Consider the following 27,460-nt stretch of genomic DNA (forward strand, 5'->3'; position numbering starts at 1 on the left):
AAGGACCAGATGTAGTTTTACCTTCAAAAAGTTATTAAATAGCATTTACAAAGTACATGCAGAAATTTATTTTAAAAATTATAGTTGCTACTAATAATACTTTCTACAACTTGTTATAAAAGTTCTATTCTTACTTATTCTCTGATTTCATTTTTCAGCTCCATGTGGTGGCCATTTTTCTGCACCCAGTGGATTGATTCTGTCACCAGGATGGCCAGGATACTATAAAGACTCTTTGAACTGTGAGTGGGTGATTGAAGCTGAACCCGGACACTCTATCAAAATTACATTTGAAAGGTCTCTACCAATATTTTTCTACCTTTAAAAAAGTACATGTTATCTAAAACAATAGTCGGCATTATCCATTTTATTTACTAAATCAATGTATAGTTTTATTGTAATAGTTTCTGTGCCTTGAATGCTTCAGACATTTGTCCCCTTTAACCTTTCAGCCTGTTGTCAAGTTGATTTTCTATTTGTTCAATGTTCTATCAGTACTATTGAGATATGAAAGGTGGGCCAAATATGGCACACTATCTAAATATGAACATGGGGCCCTTAACTTAATGTGTTTAGCTGTCCTATATATTTTTTTAATTAAAAAAAATTGTTTAATCTTTACTTTTGAGAGAGAGACTGAGAGAGAGTGCAAGCAGGGGAGGGCTGAGAGAGAAGGAGACACAGAATCTGAAACAGGCTCTGGGCCCTGAGCTGTCAGCACAGAGCCTGACATGGGGCTCAAACCCACAGACTACGACATCATGACCTGAGTCAAAGTTGGACACTTAACCAACTGAGCCACCCAGGTGCCCCGTATTTGTCCTGTATTTTAAAGGGCCTGTGTTTTCTGCTGTATTTCAAAAGGCAAAAATGTTGTAAACACATTTGAATTTATACTGTATTACAGCCTCAGGCACTTAAGCACACTACCCACATCCCTACACCTACAATTCCTTCAAAAACATGACTGTGTCAAATTCATGTGTACTAATGGTTGGCCAGTTAAGGATATTTTTTCCTAAGAAAACTAATCTTACTGATCAAATAATCTATACCATGAAAGACCATATTAACTATTACAAAGTTAAAGAATGAAACTTCAGGTCTTTGCTTGGATCAGTATTCACAAATGGAAATGGACGCATTTATAAAATTTCCTAATTTTATTATTGACTCCCCTCATCTTCCAACCCCTTTATTTAACAGAATAAGGGACCAGGGCACCTTGGTGACTCACATGGTTAAATGACTCTTGATTTTGCCTCAGGTCATGATCACAGGGTCTTGGGCTAGAGCCCTGCTAAGATTCTCTCTCCCTCTGCCCCTCCCTGACTAGCCCTTACACTTTCTCTCTCTCTCTCTGTCTCAATAAAAAATAATAATAATAATAATTTTGAAAAAGTTACCTTTGTAAGCTTTGTAGTCACACGGAAATCATACAAATATATAAATATAGCAGAATTATGCTGATGATTGAATTTTACAAACAACATGATCCTTCCCTAATTCAAGAGGGTCTCCAGTGAATTAATCTATCCACACTAGTGTTAAAAGTTGAGAAGAAAACAAATTCTGTTTGACAGATGTTAGTATTAAACATTTCACATGAGACCATCCTACCTGACTATAGCCCACAAACTTTCTTACAACTGTATTAATTTGCTAGGGCTGTCATAACAAGATACCACAGACTAAGTAGTTTAAACAACAGAAATGAATCTCCTCACAGCTGTGGAGGCTGGAAGTCTGAGATCAAGGTGTCAGCAGGATTGTTTCTTCTGAAGTCCTTTGTCCTTGGTTTGTAAATGGCCATCTTCTCCCTGTGTCTTCACATGGTCTTTCCTCAGTGTGTCTGTTTCCTAATTTTCTCTTCTTACAATGATAGTGTTCATATTGGACCACCCATATGATCTCATTTTACCTTAATTATCTCTTTAGAGGAACTTTTCCCAAAGATAGGCACATTCTGAGGTACTAGGGATTAGGACTTCACATATGAATTTTAGGGGGACACAAATCAGCTCATAACAATGACTTACACACTAAAAAAAAAGTTTATATTTAGAGGGGCGCCTGGGTGGCTTGGTCGGTTAAGCATCTGACTCTTGATTTCAGCTCAGGTCATGATCTCACGGTCCTGCGATGAAGTCCTGAGTCAGGCTCTGTACTGGGCCTGGAACCTGCATGGGATTCTCTCTCCTTCTCCTTTTCTTGGCCCCTCTCCTGTTCACTAGCGCTCTCTCTCTCTCTCTCTCTCAAAAGAAAAAGTTTATATTTAGAATACTTTGGCAGAGCCTTTTGTGGTGATGTTGAAACCATATCCTTTATTCAGAGATACAGCTTGCATTGCCATAGCAATTTTAGTGAAAATCATACTATTTATTCAGAATCAAGTCTTTTTTTTTTAATTTTTTTTTCAACGTTTATTTATTTTTGGGACAGAGAGAGACAGAGCATGAACAGGGGAGGGGCAGAGAGAGAGGGAGACACAGTTTTGGAAACAGGCTCCAGGCTCTGAGCCATCAGCCCAGAGCCTGACGCGGGGCTCGAACTCACGGACCGCGAGATCGTGACCTGGCTGAAGTCGGACGCTTAACCGACTGCGCCACCCAGGCGCCCCAGAATCAAGTCTTTATCAAATAACAGTGTTCCATGAATGTGGGACCCAAATTAACCAACCTTACTTTATTACACAGATTTTTATTCTGTTTGGAATATACAATATGACATAATAATATTGATCACATCATTGAATAAGTTAAAAAATTATATTGACTTGTTCCTAAGAATTCACTTTCTCTACCTCCCAGCTGACTCAAATTATAGATGACTTTATGGTTTCACTCTTATGTGGATCCTGAGAAACTTAACAGGAACCCATGGGGGAGGGGAAGGAAAAAAAAAAAAAAAAGAGGTTAGAGTGGGAGAGAGCCAAAGCATAAGAGACTGTTAAAAACTGAGAACAAACTGAGGGTTGATGGGGGGTGGGAGGGAGGGGAGGGTGGGTGATGGGTATTGAGGAGGGCACGTTTTGGGATGAGCACTGGGTGTTGTATGGAAACCAATTTGTCAATAAATTTCATATATATAAAAAATAAATAAATAAATAAAAATAAAAATAGCTTATATTCATTATGTTATATTCAAGTCTTAAACACTGTATAAGCATAATACTATCACTAGAAAATTCGTTTAGGTTTTATTAACACAAAGTGCATTATTCCATTGAAAAGCATCCCCTGGTTTACTAGTGTGAGTCATTAACCATCATTAAATAAATAAATAACATCTGATATCTTTCAGCCCTAAGTAGGCTGAGTTGCCAACTGGAGAAGCAGATTGCAAAGCAATGCTTATAATTCAGAGCACCACACTTGTGACTTTTGATTTTGTACTTTTGTTTGAAGACACATTTTCTCTGTCCAAAGTTTTTAACATGTATGTTGTATCCCTCCCAATAGGCAGTTACATGGGCCTCTTTGCTGCTTGCCTATCTTGTGTAGATATCTTCAGAATTCTCTAAAGTGAACTCATGTATATTACAGCCTATATTCTATTTTTTTAAATGTTTATTTACTTTTGAGAGAGAGAGACAGAGTGTGAGTGGGGCAGAGGCAGAGAGAGAGGGAGACACAGAATCTGAAGCAGGCTCCAGGCTCTGAGCTGCCAGCACGGAGCTTCAAGTGGGGCTCGAACTCACGGACTGTGAGATCATGACCTGAGCCAAAGTCGGATGCTTAATCGACTGAGCCACCCACAGCCTATATTCTAAATTAGACTATCCCAGACTTAACTTCCTGGTAAAAAACTCTTCTCAGCAATTTTTATAAGCTGTAATACCAGTTAAATAGACAAAAACCCAATTTAATTTTGGTAAATATAGTTACTTAACACTTTTTACTCTGCCTCTTTCTTATTCAATCATCTGCTTACTGAGACACAAATCCTTTAAGTTAGGCTGTAAGCAGGCATTAGCCTGAAAAGTGATTGTCATTGCTAGGATTTGAGCACAGCAACAATGGACAATTCTGTAGGGGAAACAGAACAGGCCTTGGTGAGAAATGATTCCTAGAGCCCAAAAATCTTCACTTGAGCACCCCTGAGCAAGTCTTATCAACTGTGCCTCTTTTCTTGGTCCCTAAATCACACTCTGAAGTAAATTTTAAACCTCCTAGCTCCTTCACCTCCTTGGTATCAATGTCTGTGTGCAATATATTACACATACACACACATATACAAATATATGTATATATATGCATGTATGTAATTCCTTGTTAATTAGCTCAAACACTGAATGAATTAAGAGTTAGAAATGCTTTAAGAATTTATTGATGTTATTTTCACTATTTTAGAATAGACAGGGTTTAGCTGTATCAGTATATTGCTTTTGAATTTTACTTTTTTAAAAGAATTTTACTTTATAGTTGTGTAAAGTTATATAAAGTTATATAAAACTGAAATATTCATTTGGCAGCTTGAGTCCTCTATCTACTCTTCCTTCCTGCACACACACATATACACACACACAAGCCCATTAGATTCTTGAGTTGGAGCTATTTGAAAGGAAAATTATTTAAATATCTTCCTCCATTTCTTCCTTTCTGAAGCTCCTTTAATGGTATAAGATTTTGCTCTAGGGTTATCCATAGTCATTGTGCTTGGTCATAAAACTTGTTTCTTTAAAATAATCCACATCTTGGGGTGCCTGGGTGGCTCAATCGGTTAAGCGTCTGACTTCCACTCGGGTCATGATATCACGGCTCATGGGTTCGAGCCCTGTGTGGGGCTCTGTGCTGACAGCTCACAGCCTGGAGCCTGTTTTGAATTCTGTGTCTCCCTCTCTTCTGCCCCTCCCCTGCTCACGCTCTGTCTCTATCTCCTTCAAAAATAAGTAAACATTAAAAAAAAAAAACAAAACTAAAAAAATCCACATCTTAAGTAGCTGTCAGATGGTAAGGAGTGGGTCAGTAGTGAAGCAGTGAGCAAGTGACTTCATCGAGTTAAAAAATAAGTGAGAAGTTTATTCATTAAGTGAGAGGCATAAAATAGTCACCTTGAAATCAGAAATATGTACATCTATCACTTCCTTGTTTACTGACCCTAGAATATCTTGGTGCTTCATTTTCCCCATAAGATTGTTTTGAGAAACAAGATATCATCTCTGAGGTAGCAAACAAGAATTACATTCTTGAAAAACCGAATTCCCTTCTGATTTCCAACCAAGCTATTGTAAGAACATTGGTTGCAGTGTGCATGGGTGGCTCAGTCAGTTGGGCGTCCAACTTCGGCTCAGGTCATGATCTCACAGTTCGTGGGTTCGAGCCCCGCGTCAGGCTCCGTGCTGACAGCTCAGAGCCTGGAGCCTGCTTCGGATTCTGTTTCTCTCCTCCTCTTTCTGCCCCTCTCATGCTCATGCTCTGTCTCTCTCTGTCTCTCAATAATAAAAAAATGTTAAAAACAAATTTGAAAAAAGAGAACACTGGTTGCAAACTCTTTAATAGTTTTTGTCATTCTGAGACTACTTGTCATAGAATTTGGTTCCAAAGAATGAAATGTATTTATTACTGAGTTATGTCATTTGCTTTCTAATACCTAGGAATAACTAGGTATTAACTAGGTATTAACTAGGTTAAGTTAATTTGGTTCGAATGAAAATTTAACCAAATACTATGATGAAGACGGTGGCATGGCTATTTTCCTACATTCTCAAATGTAGCAATTGTTTAGATTTAATTTACAGGAAAAAAGAAAGAACTAAAATATTATAAATCTATTAGCCATTAGTTGGCTTCTTGAAATTATCTCAAGTACCTTAAGTCAATGGAATCTTAAGAAATCAAATTGTCTATCAAGTACAAAACAAAACAGTAATGCCAAATAACCTATGTGGTTTTCTAACTGTTTATCTCTTCTTAACATAGCCAAACAGTTTGCAAGTCTCATTTTCAGATCTGCAGAGGAATTTTGCTTTGTTTCTTCCAACAGTTTGTAAATTTTCTCAATATTTGCCAGCTTCTAAATGAACTCATTTCCTGTTTATTAATCATCCTAAGTCTGTCTTTCTATCCCTTTTCTTGTCTTCAACTTCTAGACCACAGCCATCAGTATCAGTCTTTCAGACAGCAACTGTTTTTTTTTATTATTATTATTATTTTTAAATTAATGAGGACTATTTCAATTTGGTCAGAATGGGTTTGGATTACATCAAGAATGTTTTTAAAAGACAACAAAAATTGAGTAAGATAAGGTTGATTTCATTTTGAATATCATCTAGTGGTTCCATAACATTTGTTTATGAATAACACTAACTTTAATGTCATAAACAAATGAACACTAGATTGAGACAATTTATGAGGAATGTGTACAACTATCTTGAAACACAAAATGAAAGAAATTCAGATTATTGTATAACCCTAATCATTTCCCTTATTATTGTAATGTATTTTTATAATTCCTTGAGGCGAATCTGTGATGATTTTCTTTTTAAGGATTCATTCCTACTGAACATTGTTCTCTATATCACCAGTTAATGCTGCTATTCTATTAAGACTTGTCTCTTTAGGTTTCAATTCAGAGTAATCTCTGACTCTTCTGTGCATTTTAATTTGGTTATCATCAGCTGACTAGCTATCGAAATGAAACTCCAGTTTTAATACTGCAATAGACTGACTACAAAACAACCAAATAATGGATTCACAATGTACCATTGTCTGATCATTTACTTATAGGACGTAGTGTGTTCCTATATATTTCCTATTCTAAATTGTACTATTGGAAAAGTTATTTTTAGACCAATGCAATACATTCCATATTGCAAAATAAAGACTAAGATAAGCTTCTGAAATTCATTCATTTTACTAAGTATATTGCTTAACAGGATATAAAAGTGGTTCAGATGGAAAAATATTTCAATTGCACTTCTTAAATAGTATTGAATTGTACACTTAATTTTTACTACTTATATGCTGTATTTGTAATTGTATTTTATAATGAAATAAAGTTTCTGGTGTTTAGATTTTCCATTCAATTGTTTGGACCAGGTTTTGAGTTTTCTTTTGTTTTGTTATTTGAAGAATAATGTAGTTTAATTTTGTAATACTGGAAAAGGCAGGCAAGTGTATAGTAAAGTAATCTTTTGAAAGTTGATGGACATTGTAACTAAAAATTATTTTTAAGAGTGTACTGGAGACAACTAGTTACCAAAAATGCATTAGAAGATACATTTTAATTATTTTAAGTTTATTTATTTATTTTTGAGAGTGAGAGAGAGAGAGAGAACAAGTGTTCAAACAGGGGAGGGGCAGAGAGAGAGAATCCCAAGCAGGCTCCATGCTAACATCACAGAGCCAGATGCATGGCTTGAACTCATGAACTGTGAGGCAATGACCTGAGCCAAAACCAAGAGCCACCCAGGTGCCACTGAGCCACCCAAGGTTCATGGTAAACACTAAAGTATCTAAGTATATTGAATGCTTTGTATAAAATTGGTAACAACCATAGAGTAAAGAAAGATATTTTTGTCTTTAAAATATATTAATTCTTTCATTTATCCAATAAATATTTGAGTGTCTGCCATATGCAAAGCATTGGCAAATACAGACACCGTTTGACCTTGTGGAACATATAGACTCTTAAAGGAGACACCTGTCAAACAAGCAAACACAACCATGATTGTTATCACAAAAGGTGCAATAAAATGAAGCAATACAGTAGGGAAACTAACCTACACTGATATCAGGGAAAGGCTGCTTCTGGACATATTTAAGCTGAAAACTGGAGGATATGTAGGAATACATTGGTAGAAAAGGAATTTCCTGGGCTGCAGGATCATCAGGGACAAGGCAATAAGTTGCTCAGTTTTCCATGATTCCAAGTAAAGTTTTTCCACGGCTAAGATTTCTGATTTCCAATTCAGAATGTTGTACAATCTTGAAGTGCGGGAATGACACAAAATGTTATTTTGTTGATAGTATTTATGCATGTTAAAATATTGTTGATCTGTGTTGATTGCAATTTATAAAAATTATGTCTTCTAAAAGAATTGAAAATGATAACAGTAACAACCACCAGAAATCTAAAAATACAACTGACCAGCTTTTCATGGCTTAGTATAGTCATTAGGGAGAGAGAGACTTGGGTTTGAACCATTTAAGTTCTGCAGGCCTCAGTTTTGTTACCTGCAAAATGAGTATAATAAGGGCTCACTTACTGGGTTAGTTTGAGGCTTGGATAGATGAATGTAGATAAAATATTTAGCAAGAGCCTCAAGCACTTAGTGAACATCAACTACATCATCATTATTGTCATTACCTACTTATAATTAGAACCACTATTTTGAAATTAAAAAACGCTATTTTTAATGGACAAAATAGACTTGTCAAAAAAAGGACCACTCTAATAAAGCAGAAGTCGGATTTGAAATCTATATACAATTGCTATAAGAATCTGATTATTTGATTGAAGATAAATATAAATCACATAGTTTTCCATGAAATGAGGAAGATAAAAGAAAAGCAACTCCCGGAATATGTGTGGTCAATGAAAAGGTCATTTATTTACTGAGGATGTTCCACAATATTTGAAAGAAATCTTACTTATGAACAACAAATGTATGCACATACCTCTTTCAGGATAATTTCCCATAAGATGAAGAGCTTCAGATGAGGTCTTAAGTGATATATGATATTAGATAAGCTAAAGAAAAAGTATAACACAAAAATGGTACAAAGTTTAAATAGTCATTTAAATAGCAATCTAAATTATTGTTTTCCTTATAGTGGTATTCTAATAAAAATATTTCTACATGTGTCTCTTAATCTCAGATTTCAGACTGAACTGAATTATGATGTTCTGGAAGTTCATGATGGGCCAAATCTGCTGTCACCATTACTTGGATCTTATAATGGTACACAGGTGCCCCAGTTTCTATTCAGTAGCAGTAATTTCATATACCTTCTATTTACAACAGACAACAGCCGTTCTAACAACGGTTTCAAGATTCATTATGAAAGTAAGTAATGCTAAAATATATTTTGATTTCCCTATTCTGTTTTCCCTACATTTGTATTACCATTGTATTACTAAAAGAGCTACAAGATTTATTAAGAAAATACAATTAAGGCTTTCTTTGAAGAGAATGTTAATGGTTTACAAGATAATAATGTGTTTTCGTAAATTTTACAAGAGATTTTTCAACAGTATCTACCTAACATTATTATGAAAGGAAATACTAACAGATTGTCAGAAGTATAAAATAACAAATTTTAAAAAATGAGTTTCTGTACTAGTAATTTGTGCACAATTTTAATAGTGCACAATAGTAGCAAATATCAATCGAGGATGTATATGAACATTGACAAAATTTTTAGCATGTGCTTCATATCATTCTTTTAATTTTACCTACATTAATTGCACACATTTTCCATTTAAAATATTCAACTTTATTATTTTGTATAAAATATTGAAAAGTATATTAACATCAAAAAGTCCAGTACATACACATATATTCAAATATGGCTAACGTAACCACTCAAAGACCACATATTAAAACAAGCTGTAAGTCACAGTGTTGAAATAAGCTTGTAATAATCCCACGTGCAGTCTTATTTAAAACATCTAAATACATCTGATATTTAAAAATAATTTGATCCTGGTATATACAGAGAAACAAACTTTTTTTAATTTACAAACATGTGGCATATTTATACATATGTGGGTGTATTGCATATGATGTATACATGTAAACTCATCTATGCGTGCATTTTCATCTCAGGGTACAACACTGTGTATCTGCATATGAAAAGCAGTTTTGGTGAAATGGTTCTAATAGCACATTTAAAGGGTTATTGCAAGATATCTTTATATCAAGTGCAGATAGGTATTATTTCACTTCTTTTTATATTCAAGCCTCCAATACCCCCTTCCCTCTCAAGAAAAATGCCTGCATTTGAAATTTATATCTTTATTTTCTATATCGGGTGTCTTTTTGGTAGATCTGGTTAATTGACTTGTGGGCATTTAAAACCATAACCAATATATATTCATTGTTTTTTAAAATATTATATTTTCCATAATATTTTTTAATTATATTAACTTCTCTTTATTTAGAGTTTTATGGCATGGAGTTATATTTCTTAGATATTGTTATAAAATGTAATAAGAGGTTAACACATACTTATAAATTAAAATGAAGTGAAGGACCTTAATTGAGATTTTTAGTTTAACATATATGTGTTAAAATTGAGTTGGAGTCGTTTTTTGCAATCTATTTCAAAATTCTTACTAGCAATTCATTTTTATCAATATGTTACAAATGGGCAGGCACCTTTTCCGTTAATCTGTTGCTATATTCTATACCTAACAAATCACATTCAATCCCACCGCAACCCAGGTGTGTGGTCTTTATCACATGTCAGATACAGGAAAATTTTTAACATTAAATAAAATTACACATGCAAAGTGTGATTATAATAGCTAGCATGCAATTAGTCCTCAGTGAATGGTAGCTCTTATATTTTTTCTTTGAAAACTAATCCGATGAGGAATTAAAATGAGATGTCAAGCTCAAGCGTATTCTTTTGCTATAAAAGAAATTATTCACCAACACTTGTTAAAGACAGTAGAGCAGACTTTTATTACAATGGGGTTTCATATTAAGGGAGAGAGATTGAGCTCAGCTCTGACTACAAGTGGGAATTTCTAGTCATGGAGCAAAGTGGGGACCAGTGGATCGGAATTGCTAAGAGGAACCATTAGAGTTAGGGGAAATCTGACTAAACACATTAGACAGGGTTTTTGCTAAAGGCAAGCCAGAGTGAAAAGATATTGAGAGTGGGGAATAAGGAATTTGATCAGATAGCCTTATCTTGCAGAAGGTTTTTCAATAAACTGACCCAGCAGGATTTCTGCTAAAACTGGACTAAATGGGCCACTGGTGAGACCTAATCAAAAGGGTTCAGTGGAGCTGGACTAAAGTTTGGTCAAGGCAGAGCATCTTTGTCAGTCAGAAAATCTGTCACCCATAAGATCTTGGTAACATAATCAAAGTTACTATTGGAGGCTAGTGACTAAAAAGACAGAGTGGAGGCTGAGACCTAGAGAGGCTGAGATTGATAAAAGACCTACTGGATGTTGGCTTTGGTCAAATCTGGCAGCAGGCAGTAATGTTCAATTTAAATTGGTTTACAAGAAATCACTTCCTCTCATTTTTTATTCTATTTAGTGTTGTGGTTTAATTGCTACTATGAAATAATCTCTAACATCACAAGCCCTTTCGTTTCAGGAACACAAACAAGCAAAGATCTATTTTTGTTGTTGTTACTTAATAAGTTTCCCAGCTGCAGGTAACCAGCTATTTTTTTTTAAATTTTTTTTTTCAACGTTTATTTATTTTTGGGACAGAGAGAGACAGAGCATGAACGGGGGAGGGGCAGAGAGAGAGGGAGACACAGAATCGGAAACAGGCTCCAGGCTCTGAGCCATCAGCCCAGAGCCCGACGCGGGGCTCGAACTCCCGGACCGCGAGATCGTGACCTGGCTGAAGTCGGACGCTTAACCGACTGCGCCACCCAGGCGCCCCAGCTATTTTTTTTTTAAATGAACCATTCAAAACTTCCAAAATCAGTAGAATGAAATTTGATTATTACACTAATTAAAACTGTAAGAACATATTTGGTGTTTGGTGAATTTCTTTTTTTTAAACTATATCCATTATAAAGGAAAACTTGATTTTCCCAGGAGACCAAAATTCGATGTATTATTTTCACTATTAAAATTGCTTGCACTCCAGATTTTCATTTTACTCCCTCTGCTGGGGCACTATTTACTCAACTCTACTTTCTTTCAAAACAAGGAGATTGCAAAAACTGTACAGACAAAATAAGATTTATAGTTTTCAGAACACATTAAAAATTAGAATAATAACAACATGGAATAGAATTTAGGAACATAACCCATTTTGTGTTTCGGTAGTTTTCCCCCCTGCCTCCCAATAAACACTTCTGCTTATTATGTTGTATTTCTTTAAATACAAATATAATTGAGTCTTCTTGGATGTGTAAATAATATATAAAACAATACAATTATAAATGGATACAGAACAAATTTATAGACACAGATACCCATCTCCAAAGACGTATTTTTATATGCATGTATACATATTTTTTTTCAACTGTGGAGAATGGAAGACATCTAAGAGAATATACTGTTTAAAGAACAGTTGTTACATTTAAAGTCAATACGTATGAGAAAGGTAGAGAAATCAAACCATTTCCACTGCTTTGATCTATTTGCTTGTCAATCAATTATGAAATATCTCTTTAGACTTATCCTTTGAGTGCTAGATATATACAGTACAGTAAGGGACATAAAAGGAATGCAAGATCTTACCGTATCCATAAATTGGAGAGACAAGAAGGACAAATTAAATGATTAACCTTCACTGACCTCTACTCCAAATAATCTGAAACCATTAAAATCACTTTGGGTTAATTACATTTGCTTGTTTTTTGCTTTTACCATGATTTACATTGTATGTGACTTCTTCAAGCACACATTTCCCTGATTTCTTAAGACTTCACTACAACATAGGAGTTTTGGATAAAGGAAAGTTACAGAATGAGCCAGAGCATTAGAAGATCATGACTTGAAGGAGAGGGCATCTGAGCTTGTCTGGTAAAAATTGAGAAGATTTTATAAATGAAGGGGATGACTGAGGGTGTTTGTGGTATCGAAATAAAATAGAAAACTAGTGAGAAAACTTAACCTGACTGGGAGGAAAGATGACTACTGAGAGATAATGAAAATTGCAAATAGTAGAGTTCAGTTCGGAAGTCTTGAATGTCAGGGTGATGACTGAACTTGGTGTCATAAACATATGGTACAAAAGCAAAGAAATAGCATATTTTAAGGATACATATGTCCAAAATTATATCCCAAATGGACTGGAGATGAAGGATACTGAAAGAGAGGCCAGGGATTATGGTTTGTCCTACATAATTGAAGTGATATAGGCCTGGGGTAGGGTAAGAGAAGTAATAAATGACATTATGCTTTTCAACGAGGATGGATTTCAGATACATTTTGTGGAGGAAAAGCAAAACTGTGAGAAGGAGTCAAAGGTGAATGAGGGTTTCAAAGCCTTGGGTGCCTAGAAGACAAATGGTCACATGGAGAAGAGGAACATAGCAGGTTAAAGTAATTGTGTTAAAGATAAATTTTCGTTATTTTTAAATTTCTCATTAAAAACAATAGCATTTAAATGAAATGAATATGTTTGATAAATATATTTAAAATGCATAATCGATCTCTTTAAAAAGTGAACTCCTATGTTTTTTGTATCTATTTTAAATACTTCATTTTAAAGTTGGGTAGCTAATACAAGTAAACCGTTTCTCTTGTGAATGTGATTTAATCAGACACAATTTGAAAATGCTAATTATTGTATTATTGGAATATCAAAACAACAGTTATTCATTGTCTAAGTCTTTCATTTAGGAACAAAAAGGTAATTATTTATTTTACCTGATACCTCAGTTTTCAACTCTGGGCATTTTTGCATCCCAGGGAACATTTGGCAATACCTGGAGACATTTTTGGTTGTCATGAATGGAGGAGGTAGAGGCCAGGAATGCTGCTAAACATACTGCAGAGCACAGGACAGCCCCACAGCAAAGTCATTCAATCTAAAAACTTAACAGGGCCAAGGTTGGGAAACCATGTCTTATTAAGGGAAAGGCATTGTCATGGTAGGATGTCAGTTAGGCATTATAAGTCACAAGGGAGATTATTGTTTGGAGACACCAAGAGCACTACAGGCTGTTGAAACCCTGACAAGGAGCCACCAGAGCAGTTGTACTGCTTTATTACAAAGGTACTTGTGTTCACACTTCCATTTATCGCTATAGATTTATATCTATAGAATTTATGACATTATAAATTTTGATAGGTAACTGTACAGTTTCATCAGGTTCTCATAGAACCAAATGATCTGAATGTGGACTTTGTGGACAGAAAATGTCAGAAGAATTTTGCTAAACAAATTGCTGATTGTTTAAATAAAGTAATGGGCACATTCATTTATTTGTGAAAATCGTAACTCACAATTGTTTGAGAAATAAGAATCAATTTTGGCAAATCCAAATCCATCAAACTTACTCTTTGTCATATTCCCTTTGTCTCCTAGGTGTTACAGTGAACACTTATTCTTGCCTGGACCCCGGCATTCCTGTACATGGCCGTCGCTATGGTCATGATTTCTCCATCGGTTCTACTGTTTCATTTAGTTGTGATCCAGGATATAGGCTGAGCCATGAAGAGCCTCTTCTATGTGAAAAAAACCACTGGTGGAGTCATCCACTCCCAACCTGTGATGGTAAGAATTAATTCAGTATGCAAAATAAGCTAACTTATAAACAAAAAAGAAATCAATATAGTATTTATAAAATGTGAGACTTAATACAACTACAAATATTTCATATTTTAAAAAGATCATCTTGAATTTTGGTAATTATATGTTACCAGACCATTAATACAGAAAATAAAGAATGCATTATATGTCAACTATACTTCAAAAAGAAAAAAAAAACAAACCAATAAATATTGATAACCAGCCAAACTAACCCTATGCCTAATGATGACATATATATGTTCAAAATATGCTGAGATAACCAGTTTAAGTGCATATTGTGTTCATCAACCTTCGACAAAGAGCTTTGAAAATGTCAGATTGGTATTAATGAATGCACTGAAGGGAGAGAACATTACCTCCCACCTTGGAAAGCAACATGGGCTAGTTCAAATTCTATCTAGTTAGCACTATGACAATGTACCCTGACTCTCCTGTGGTGACAAATTTCTGGTTATGATGAGTGTTTTTCCAGTGTCTTTACCCCTTCTTTGTTTCCATGTAGAATAAGTCAGAAATGCTTTATTTTTCAGAAAATGTATGTGAAAATACAGTGGAGGAAACTGCTTCCCTAAGATTGAGAAGTATTTTCATACCTCCTTTCTCAAAAAGCACACACAATGTAAATCTATGCATTATTTGGTCCTGGGCTTTAATTTTATTTGTAACACTATTTACCAGTTCTGTACTTATTCTTGTTCAAGGTGGAAGATCACATTTGTCATTTTATGATTAATTTTTCAAGTACTTTCAGTACCATCATTTTTCAGTAACAGCTTTAAGCCTATTTGTTTTTATAACAAGATTTAAAGGAATCCTCAGCACATCTTCCTTGTGTTTGGCACAATACTATTTATTATAGTCAGTATTCTTCTGGTTGTAAGTGACAGATCCCAACAGAAACTGATGTTAAAAAATAAAAGCAGAATTTGTTGTTTATTCAAATCTTAGAAAAGGCAGGATTGGTGTACCTCTTAAAGATAATTATAAGTGTGAATTCAAACCTTTGCAAGGCTCTATCCATTTTCTACCTGGGCTTTTCTGTGTGCCTTGACATAATACTCTTTAATTATAGCCAGTCTTATCTACATGAGGGTTTAGTGGTGGAAAATACACTCTTAGAAGCATAGAAACTTATAGTCACATATTTCCAGTATCAGACAAGAATGAAAGTTCTTCCTTGTTCCAATTAGAAAAATCCAAGGGAATATCTCTGATCAGTCCATACCTGGACCAGTTACTATAGTAAAGGAGAAGGGCCCATTATCATTGGCCTTGTCCAGGACATTTATCCATCTGTTTCTATGGTGAGACAAAAGATAGTGGTGTAAAGGTACTGTTTGCCATGCCCTGATAAAGCCATATGGTTGACATGAGTAAGTTCACCAAGATAAAAAGGTATGGAGGTAATGTCAGAAGAAGCAGGAGTATAAAAATAACGCCCCAGTATACCAACATGCTGAAGTTTTATTAATAATAAAAGTGAATAGATCTAGAGTAACACAGACCCTCATCATCTCTTGCCAGTGCAACTACAATCAACCTTACATCAGAGCATTTTTGTCAATCCAACTTCCATCCTTCACACTGGGATTATTTTATATTATACCCATGTCAAAAATACTTAATGGCTTTCTGTTGCTTATGGATTAAAGTTCAAGTTACTAATCATGGAATTTATGATCCTTAACCATGTGGACTCTGTCCTTTTCAGTTTCTGTCTCCTTCCTGCATCCTTACAAGGCATCAACTTTTTGAAAGATCAGATCTTGTCCCTTTGAACCTCCATCTAGATCTGTCCTGTGTTATATTCCTATTTAATACTGAGCATAACTTGACATGGGCTCAATTTATTCCTTTTTATTAATGTCTGAGTTTTGTATAAAGCAACTACTTAATTTTTCATTAACTGGAACTGAACTCAATACCCTATTATCTAGTATACTGACCTGATTATTTCTTACCTCCAACCTAAACATTTTCCCCAGAAGAAACTAATCCAAATTTCCTAGGATAAAGGGAGGAAATGTGAATAAATAGAATTCCCTTCCCTCATCCAAGAATGTGACCTTGATTGGCCTTGATTACCTGGATACTCAAGGTACAGAATGCTTCACTCTCACACAGATCATCTCTTGTGATGATGGACTCTTTCACAGTCTGTAGTTAACTGATTCACAAAGCAAACTAGACAATTATGATTGGTTGTAATAATGATGACAGCTAACATTTATTGACGGTTCACTATGTGCTGGTACTGCTACATTATAAATAATACTAATACTAATACTGATACTAATACTAATACTATATATATTAACTCATTTTATCTTCAAAATAACTATAAACTGAATGATATTATGGTCACCACCTCACAGGTGAGAAAATTAAGGCAAACAAAGATGAAGTATTTTGCCCTGTGTCAGGCAGAGTCAGGACTGAAACTCAGGTAGCCTAGATTCAGATCCTATACGTATAGTCCGCTATTATACTGCCCCCTGCCCACATTCTCCGTAATAGTAAAGTAGTAAAATTCTTTAAAATGGAAGCACAATTATAGATTTGGCATTCTTTCCTCCGTGATGCCACATATTTATTTTAAGAATTGTGTATAGCTATTTAAATAGTGCACTACTTGGAATATGTGACTAGAAGATGATACATTATCCTTTTTACTATCAATTCTTTTCAAATGGAAAGAGTACTTTGAATTCAGGTCTCTTTTCTGTATACATAGGTTTCTGAGTAAAAACTGATCCTTTTTAAATTTATCTTGTTTCATTGTTGACCAAGGAAACTTAAACCTCAAGTCAGAAATGGCTCAATTAGATTCTGTGCTGTTTTGACAATTTGATACCTTATCTTTCACCAGAGTAGCACCTGTATTGCCATTTATACTTTTCTCTATAGTACTATTTATTCTCTAATACCTTTATGTATTTACCATTCACTTTTCTACCAGAATGGCAGTTTTATACAGCAGGAACTTTGTTAAGTTTACTACTATGCCCTCAGTGCCAAGAGCAGCTCCTGTCACACAGTTGAGACTCCATTAATTCGTGTTGAATGAAAAGAATGAATGAAATATACTTCCTAACCTTTGAGGAATACTTAACTATGTTTTGATTTTGCATATATATTTTCCACCCTTTTCCTCCATCCATATTCCCCCCCCTTACACTGGAAAGTCCTAGACTTCTCCTAAGCTGTGTCAAAATCTTAGTAAGTTTTTAAAGGTTATTGACTTATGCTTTCTGTGGATAAGGCATCTGGGCAAAATCTCAACTTTTCTTGGACCCTGTAGTTCTTTATTTGCCATGGCATTTTTTTGTTGTTGTTGTTAACTTATAACCACTTCTTGATTCACTAAATCAATATTCATTAATTTTACTGTGTAAGCACTAAAGAAATATTTTTGTTCATGGAAAAACACTATATTCTTGAGCTACTGGAGGAGATAACAGTTATACTCATTTTCTTATTTTCCTTATTATATTCTTGAGATCAAGAACCATACATTCTTCTTGTTTCTTTAACATATATTTTTAAAAGACATCTTCTGACATAACAAATTCTATTCACACACACACACACATTCACACAGTTTTTACTAGCTACATTATTGGATCTCACTCTTGAATATCTCTACAGTGTTTTTCATAGAACTGTGATTTGAATGGCTCTGGAGAAGGTCAGACAAGAAAAGCTAGGATAGCATTCTACTTTGACCAAAAAGTGTCAAAAGTAGTGTGTATGTCAAAAGTCACAGCCAGGTGGTATTTTCTATGTAGTTGGGACAGAAGATTGTCAGAAGTATTAGGGGTAAATTTGAGGTCATATGCCTAGTATGACTCGACCCTTTAGGAACTAAGCATTGTTAATTAAGATAGCTACCTATCTGATAAATAGTTGGGTGGGCCATATGTTCTGAATTGCTTAACACAAGACTTATTTTCACCTTTTGTCTTGGCACCGCAATTTCACTCTCATATTATCCCATTTTGTTTTACAAACACTATAGCTATCTTATTGGGTGGGGGGTGGGTGGGGGTTAGATACTAGAGAGATTATACAATTAGCTCAGGATCACCCAGGGCATAGAGGCAGAACACACAATTGAACTGAGTGTACTTAAACTCATAATCTCCCTTATTTCTTCCATATTATTAAAATATTAAACTTAAATGTTCCATATAATTAAAAGGTTTGAGTATATAGGCTAAACTAGCAAATGAGTATATGGATTGATGTTTAGTATCCAAGAGTTCAAGATAAGCAAATATGCATGGTACTTAAGTAAAAAGAATTTCTGATATGGGTTTACAGTTCAAATTGGGGAAACCTGGAAATAGAAGAAAACAAATTCCAGATTAAAAAGAAACAATCAAAAAAATCATAATGGGATATGTATTAGGTGGTTATTTCTGTGCTCCATTGTAATATTCAAAATGTTTTAATGGATCTCAGTCTAGAAATTGTCTGCTCGAGTTAGACAATTGAATGCTTTCCGGGTATATATCACAACAAAGAGCAAGGTGTAATTTTACAGGTCTGGGCAATAACATCCAAGGGCTTGGCTTTTGAGGAGACTTTACTATTTTAAAACTCTGATACTTATCATGTGACAAAAGTAGTAATCATATGTGGCAAAAATCAGAGAGGGAAAAAGGAAACAACTACTAGCCAAGATCATTGTATGTCTGGCTAATTGCCCTCAACTCATATTTTCGGCTATCATTGTGACCTTGCTGTGCTACTAATCTCTGTCCTTTTATATGCTTCTCCTTGCCAGCTGTTTGCTCTAATATAAAGTAACTGGGTATTATGTACCCATGTACATTTTATCATTCCCTAATTTCTCTGCCATGTTTCACTTGATATACAATTTGTCTATCTCCCATTCACAAGAATATAGAAACCTATTATGTCTGTTACAAAAGTGTTTGCATCCCTAAAGACATATGGCATCCATCAGCAAGGTTGATGGGATAAACTAGAATTTCTTTAGAAGAGGTGACCTACAAAAACAGATAAGAGATCCATGACATCCTTTTTGGACACTCTAATTCTAATGAAGTTTACCTTACAAATCGCCATGTGTTCTCTCAAACTGAATTTAAAAAATACTATTGGAGCAACTTTCTTAATGCTCTGTGTATCACTGTATCTTTTTATAATATATTTGAGTTCCATTTTCTATCTCAAAGTAAAATAAAATCACATGTAAGATTTACCTTCTTTCATTCATCTTACAATTTTAGTCTTGTCGTGAGCGATTCTAATGGGCTGATTTCCTCTTATACTTTCTTAGCATTCTAATAGGAAGGGGACTTTTTAGAGAAGCAAACATCATCAGATTGACAGGATATTCTGTAATAAATTAACCACTTATAAAATTAATCCAACTCAACCTGCATTAGCATGTATCACTATGCATTATATCAATGCATGTGTCGTTAATTTCTTGTGATTGTTCAAAAAACCAATAATACAAAGCAAATACAATTCCAAATATTTGCAATGTAAAATAATCTCATTTAGAAAGATGAAGGATTTCATTAGGTTGATGAAAATGATGCTGTGGCTGCTGCTGATGGAAGACTTTCAATTACAGATAAAAACCATTGACAAATGAGAATTCATAAGATATAAATCAATTAAAGACAAGAATACTGACACACTTAGGTTTTAGGAGCTTTCAAAAGAGAGTGATTTGAATATGAAAGGATTGAAATGAATCTCTGAGAAAATGAAAAATATACTTGAATAGTTTTTATATAGATTGATCGTTTGAGGGGAATGCTACAAAGTAAACATAGGTGAAGGGCATCATAGCTTGCTGTAATTATTATTATTTTTTTTGGTGGAAAAAATAACTTGTGAAAGCAAATCAATACTTGATTCAAGAGTCTGCTTAAGTGGTGCCTAGGTGGCTCAGTCAGTTAAGCATCCCACTCTTGGTTCTTCTCAGGTCATGATCTCCTTGTTCATGTGTTCAAGCCCCGCATGGGGCTCTGCTCTGGCAGCATGGAGCCTGCTAGGGGTTTGCTCTGTCTGCCCCTCCCCTGCTTTCTTGCTTACTGTCTCTCAAAATAAAGAAACACTTAAAAAAGAAAGAAAGAAAATGTATTGGTCTGCGAAATGCAAAAGTTAAAAAAAAAAGAGTTGGCTTAAGATCACAGACTCTGGAACTAGACTGCTGGAGTTCCTCCGTACTTGCCTTTTCATCTGTAAATTGTGAATAATTACAGCACTTTTCTCATTGGGTTGATATGGGGGTTAATGGAGTTAATAAAAATAAAAGTCTTCAGAGTAGTACCTGTCCATTGGAAGTTCAATGTGAGTGGTAGTTTTTCTCTTGTTAAAAACTAGTGAGCAGTTGGAATTTTATCCTAAATTTTACGATATAAAATAAAGTATACATTTTCATAGTTTTCCTATTTTTAGTTTCATCTTTCAGAAAAAAAGGCCTAAATCACACTCTTTGTCCATAATATACCATGAAATTCTATTTTTAAGTCTGTTCCTTTCGAGGTCTTTATCTACTACTAATATTTTCAAATAACAGAAATCTCCCCTGTGTCATAAAAACACACTCTATGTTTATCATCTGGTTGTAATCAAAGTAATAATATAAATGGTCATTAGTAGTATATTAGTTATGCACCATTCTTCCTAAATATATTCATGTGTTTATGTTTCTCTAACTTTATTCACTTATCTGCAGAAAGTCCCTTTAATGGTCTGTCTTCAACACAGATGTGGTAGGTGTAACTGACAGAAAATTGTCAAGAAATCCTCCAAGTACAGAAAGGAGATTTGACAAAGTCGCATTATTCCAAAGAATGCTGATGTATAGAGGGCTTTCTGTCTACAACTTGTATACATGCTGGTTACACAGACATGCACAGGAGCACATGTCTGATGTACTGAATAAAAATTTCACATCTCTTTTTTTTGTGTTTAATTTACAAATTAACTCTCCTAATTTTGATTCTCTGTTCACTAAGTGTTACTCTAGCTGTATGAAAGGTAGTCCTTTCACATGATAGAGCACCTTCATTCGTCACATTTCACTCAACAAATTCATACCATGTTGCATTTATTCATTCATTCATTCATTCATTCATTCATTCCAGCTCTCACAATAGTGAAAAAAGGAAATATAGTGTATTAAGAATAAATTGACATATGTAAAAATAATCTAGGGAAAAAAAATAAACAGTCCTCTGTCAAGAAGTAGAAAGCATATGCATTACAAGGAAAGTAAAAGCAGGTCAACTTAGCACCACCATTATCAGCAGGATACAGTGGAATTGTATACTTAGCTCTTAAATTGATCACAAAAACGCAATGGGCCTGTTTTAAAAATTGAAAGGAAATTTGAGAGGTTCAATAATAATAGTTGCCAATGAAGTGCTATGCAGGCTCTAAACAGGAGCCTAAGGTAGCAAACTGTGCATAGTATTGCAATGTATTGATAATAAATGGAATTGAAAGCATGGGTTTATTTTGGTTTCAGGGAAGCAATCTATAGGACAACTTTAAGAGAGGCACTTGAAAAGATCTTCGTTTACTCCTGGGTGGAGTAAAAGAAATAATAAAGGAGAAGTGGAAATGGATATTAGTTTGTATATATATGTAAATGTTTATATATATATATATATATATATATATATATATATATATATATGTGTGTGTGTGTGTGTGTGTGTACACACACACACACACACACACACACCTATATTGAAGCCTGCGTGCTTAAACACTTATAGGAACTGCAGACAACTTATTTCTAGTCAGGTTAGTGTAGAATAGTAGCCAATGTTGCCTCAACTCTTCTGAGCATCATTACTTGGAGGAAATCATGGAAAACCATAAGGCCAAACTCCCCTTTCTGTGTTCCAGGGAAGTTAAAGAAGGATCAGAGCAGACAAGGCCATATATTGCATTCACAGCTCTTATTTCCTTGGCCACGTCCAGGAGAGCTGGCATCTCCACCTGGAATTTTTAATACTGATAAAACTATCTGGTATACCATAACCACTGATGGTTGTTGAATGCGGTAGAAGGCATTCTAAACTACAATTTCTTCTAAAAAAAAAATGAATCGCATTTGAATTTGTTCGACCTTAGCTCATAAACATGTATTTATTTTTAATACCTTAAAGTATTTGCTTAAAAGCTATAGTTTCTCAAAAATTCCAGTTTCTTCATGACACTTCCTGGAGAAAGGCAGAAGTGCAGAAGCAGCCTTCAAAATTTCTGCAGCTTTGCTCATTGTTTTAAAAAGAATTATATGAAGAATGACACATACCCCTTTAGGAATCTAAAATAAATGATTTTGCATAATTAACAATTCATTTTCTTAAAGCTTAATAAAAGAGGGGCTGCTAAACAATTAATTACTCATGTTTAATTTATGACCAATTTATGCAAATGTTACTTGTAATTAGAAATGTATAAGATAAGTATGTACTTCAAATTCAAATGGGGGAAGATGAGCTACGTTATCTTGAGGCTAATTCCCAGAGGCTATTACATACCTTTTTCTTCTCCAGGGCTGTGTGGATGAAACTATTTCCTAGCATTGGAAGAGGTTTTTTACACACTCCTGTTATTACCGAGAAGTAGCTTAAGCAAAGAAAATCAGATTCATTCTATTTCAAGCGAGGAGAGATTTGTTCAGCCTCTGCCTCTCTAACTATGACTGATCATATGACTGTATTTCTTTGTATTTTCAGCATTATGTGGAGGAGATGTTAGAGGGCCTAGTGGAACAATATTATCACCTGGTTACCCGGAATTTTATCCAAATTCTCTGAATTGTACGTGGACTGTTGATGTAACTCATGGAAAAGGTAATTTGCCTCATGCAATGATAATTGGACTATCTTCTGAATTCTCATTGCATCTATTTTTATTTCATTGTCCTTTACAATGTCATTTTGCATGAGCAAAAACAGATCAGTACTAAAATATGCTAACACAAAATTCAATCTGAGTAACCGGAGCAGAGGATTATATTTACTTTTCCATAGTATTAAATACACTTATGTTTTTACCAGAAGGGTAATGTAAGAGATATTTATTTTCTTTTGGCATATTAGACTAATGTTATTGGGAATTTTCATGTCAACAAAATCTCCAACATGATGGCTTTTGTCTCTCTCACGGTATTAAGAGGTTGATTTAAAAGTTCCAAAGGCAATAGGAAGATGATCTGAAGAGCTGAGCCAATTGTAAAGCAAACATGACATCTTTATATACATTGTTTTTAACATGTTTATGATTGTTTATGATAATTATATCCGTCATATGAATTTACAACCATTCCAGAAATACTTGTATATCATTTTTCTGTTAGAACTGCAGATATCTCTCACATAACTGAATGGGAGTCTAAAATTGCACTGTTCGTATGATCGTTGTTAATAAATGTCTTTTGAACAAATAAATGAGAGATTCTGTAGAACTAAATATGGTTCATTCAGGCAATACAACCAAACTTCTAAGCTTGCAGAAGTAATTAAGGCAACACCTTAGTGGGAAAATAGCGATCCTAATGTATCGAAACAAAAATGGACTAAGATTATTTCCCTAAAGATCTCTATGTGCTAATCTTTTAAAAAAGGGTACATTTATTCATTTTAAAAACTGCTTTGGAGAAGTAGTTTTCCTTTTAGCTCTGTTGTTAAATTGTTCCTATTGATTTTTACTATTATTCTGTACTTACTGATTTTACTATAGAAAATCTTAAAAAAACAATCTCAGCAATGGAAAGATGCTATTACAATTTTTAAAATTAAAGCTTATGTTTAATACATTTGAATTCACTGTGTTTTCACAAATGAAGTTTGCCTTTATTAAAATTATACATCATTTTATTGCGGGTGAGGATTATATTGGAATTATTATTATAATGCAATTAAAAATTATTGAGAAAAAAAGTTAAAATGAGTATTCTGGTACTGAACAGCAGGAACGAAGTAGAAGACTTTGTAAACTGTGGTTTTTGTTGTTCTCCATAATACGAGACTCTTTGCTGGAAGTTAACCGGAGCATCCTATTATTCCAGTGTGCAGTGGATTAATGGAGTTTAAAATAAGCTTCCTTGTATTATACAAGAAAATGGAAGGCTACATACTGCTTGCTATGTAAATAGAGGTTTAATTAACACTTAAGGTTTTGCGTCTTCACAGGTTGCAAGTGTTAATTAAATCTGTATTTACATGGCAAGAAATGCAGATTTAGATGCTTTCCTTTAAGAGCCAACAAAATTTGTTGGAAGTACAACTACTCCAAAGGGTAACCAAAGTTATATGAAGGATAATCTCTTAAAGTTGGGAAGAATTGTCAAGGTAATACAGTGTAACCTGTCACCTAGTATACCACTTTCTATAGCGTTCCAGAAAGATGATGAACTGGCCTGATATTGACACTCGTGTCGACAGGAAACTTCTTTCTTGGGAAAATTTGCTCAATTTTTGTACAATTCTAAATGTTTGAAAATTATTCTGCAACTGTTATTCCTGTTCTGCCCTCTGGAGTTAGACAAATCAACCCAAACAACAACCTCATCCTTTCTCCACCCTAACTCTGCAACACACCAAGTCACTTGACTGTGCCCATGATGTTTTCATGTCTGCTGCCCCCATGATCATGCAATCATGATCAAGAAAACCTTTATCCCAGGGTCTTCTTCCCAGACCTCATTTCCTTCAATTTTTTATCACAAGATATTTTCATTGCCATTGCCATTCTAATCACCATTCTCTGGATGTCTTCCAGTTTATTGATATCCAGAGATATCAACATCCTTCCAAAATGTGTTTTTCCAGAAGAAAACACAATATGGCATTATTTAACTCCAGAAATATTTTCCATTAATGAAGCCCATCCATGTTTGTTAATTTTTTTGCTGTTATATCATAATACTCATTTAAAGCCCAAATCCTAAAATTGTATATTTGTACAGTTGATTTTTTTTCGATCTTCAGTGCAAGCCCTTTTTTTAAGAATTGATTTTATCAAGGATCAGTAGAATCTTGCAAACACCTTGTGAAGTCATGTAGGTGTTATTTGTATTTTATAGACAAGAATCTGAACTCACTAGACTAGGTTATTTATTATACACTCAAAGTCAAGGTGCCTGTGAAGATTGGACAAAGAACTTGAACATACATCCTATGACTCCACATCAAGTGCTCTTTTTTCTGAAAGCACATTACCTCCCTACCTATATTTATATATTTCATTGTCATTTATATGTCTTCATCACCACTCCCCATAATCCTGTTTTTTGTTTGTTTTTGTTTGTTTTGCTTATATCTCTTCCATTTGCTTAACCTTGAAATGACTCCTTAACCTTTATCCTGATTCAATAGCCCTAGTGGAGGGCAGTTGAGGCTTTTATGTTTACCCCACTTATATTTTATCATATTAGTCTTTATCCAGAGTTTTTGTGAGATCGTTTTGAAACAACTTACATTTTATTTATATTTATATCTATTGCCAGAATTTTCTTAAATACTCATGATCATCAGGACTTTAGGGGTTTATACGATCTTGACTAGAACAGATCTAAGTATCTAAATATTTAAGATATAAGATACTTCAAACATACCATCAGTAACCCATTCACCACTTAACACTAAGTCAAGGTGTTCAAATACAAACAGTTGTTTCAAATTCAGTTAACCATGGTATTACCATCCAGCCTATATTGCTCCTTATTTACAATGATACCATAAGAGATTTTCCTTAGACATATTTCAGAAATCAAGATGCTAATTATGTGTTCTAGGGGCGCCTGGGTGACTTAGTTGGTTAAGCCTCCAACTTCAGCTCAGGTCGTGATCTCACGGCTCATGGGTTCGAGCCCCACATTGGGCTCTGTTCTGACAGCTCGGAGCCTGGAGCCTGCTTCACATTCTGTGTTCCCCTCTTTCCGTCCCTCCCCTGCTCGCATTCTGTCTGTCTGTCTGTCTCTCTCTCTCAAATAAATAAATAAATAAATATTAATTATGTGTTCTAGTCCACTAGAGATCTGAGGCGGGGATGGTAGAGGACTATATTCAAAACAAAACAAACAAAACAAACAAAACAAAACAAAAAAACCTTGAGCTTTTAAAGGTAGATTTGTCACTAGATAAAGCACAGTCTAATCCAATCCTAAAAACTTAAGGAGCAGAAAAAAGACACACATGAGTCTAAATGACACCGTCAATGTCATGGTTGGTGACATAACTATAACTGAAATCTAGATATTTATGATATTTTGATTTTAAGCCCAAATCTTTCCCATTATGTCTGTAACAGTAATTGCCTTCATAAACCTTCTTTAATGATCACTTTTCTGAGAAGATACTATGATGTTGAAACCACTGGCTTGTCCTCACTACTCCTCAAATACCCACTGCTCTATTAAGATCGTGTGTCCTTACCTATCTGCCCCTTCTTCTTGTAATATCTATCCTCAAGCTGCTCCTCTACAAAATTCTGCTTATTTCTGAGATTCCTTGCCTTCGGAAGCCTCTGCTGACCCTTCTGACAAGTGGGTTACTTCTGTTTCTATCCTGCTGTCCTGACTTATATTAATCAGCTTTATAGTACTTAGCAGAATGTTTGAACTTCCCCTCAGATAGACCAGGAGTTATTCACGGTCTTCTAAATCTTTATATTCGGTAATGCCTACGGTATAGGAGCCTCTTAGTACCATTTTCTTACTTGGATTCATTGACCTTTAGCAGAATTTTGAAGGTCTTACCTTGTTGTGAAGTAATAAAAATAGATTTTATTGTTTAAATCATAATCTGACAAATAGAAGTTTCCTTTTATAAAGTGGCTGGCTAGGATGGAGTGACAAAACAATCAGCTCTCATGTTGAATAATAACAATAGCTAACATCTGCTGAGCCCTTCTTCTGTGCAAGGCACTGTGTCAAGCCATCCCCATATATCAGCTCATTTACACTTAAAGTCAACCCTAGAACACCATTTTACAAATGAAAAAAGTAAGACTTAGAAAGACAAGGTTACACTCAACAATGGGCTT

At 34.6% G+C, this 27,460-nt stretch overlaps 1 protein-coding gene across 1 annotated transcript in view; it reads left to right on the forward strand.

Moving 5' to 3' along the window:
* CSMD3 (CUB and Sushi multiple domains 3) overlaps positions 1-27,460 on the forward strand; it is a 1,276,067-nt gene that overhangs the window by 855,661 nt on the left and 392,946 nt on the right. The window contains 4 exon segments of the mRNA XM_030304305.1: positions 159-297; positions 8,823-9,010; positions 14,183-14,371; positions 23,149-23,265. Of these exon segments, the coding sequence (XP_030160165.1) occupies positions 159-297; positions 8,823-9,010; positions 14,183-14,371; positions 23,149-23,265 (633 nt within the window).

This window comes from Lynx canadensis, chromosome F2 (assembly GCF_007474595.2).
Source record: "Lynx canadensis isolate LIC74 chromosome F2, mLynCan4.pri.v2, whole genome shotgun sequence".
NCBI lineage: Eukaryota > Metazoa > Chordata > Mammalia > Carnivora > Felidae > Lynx > Lynx canadensis.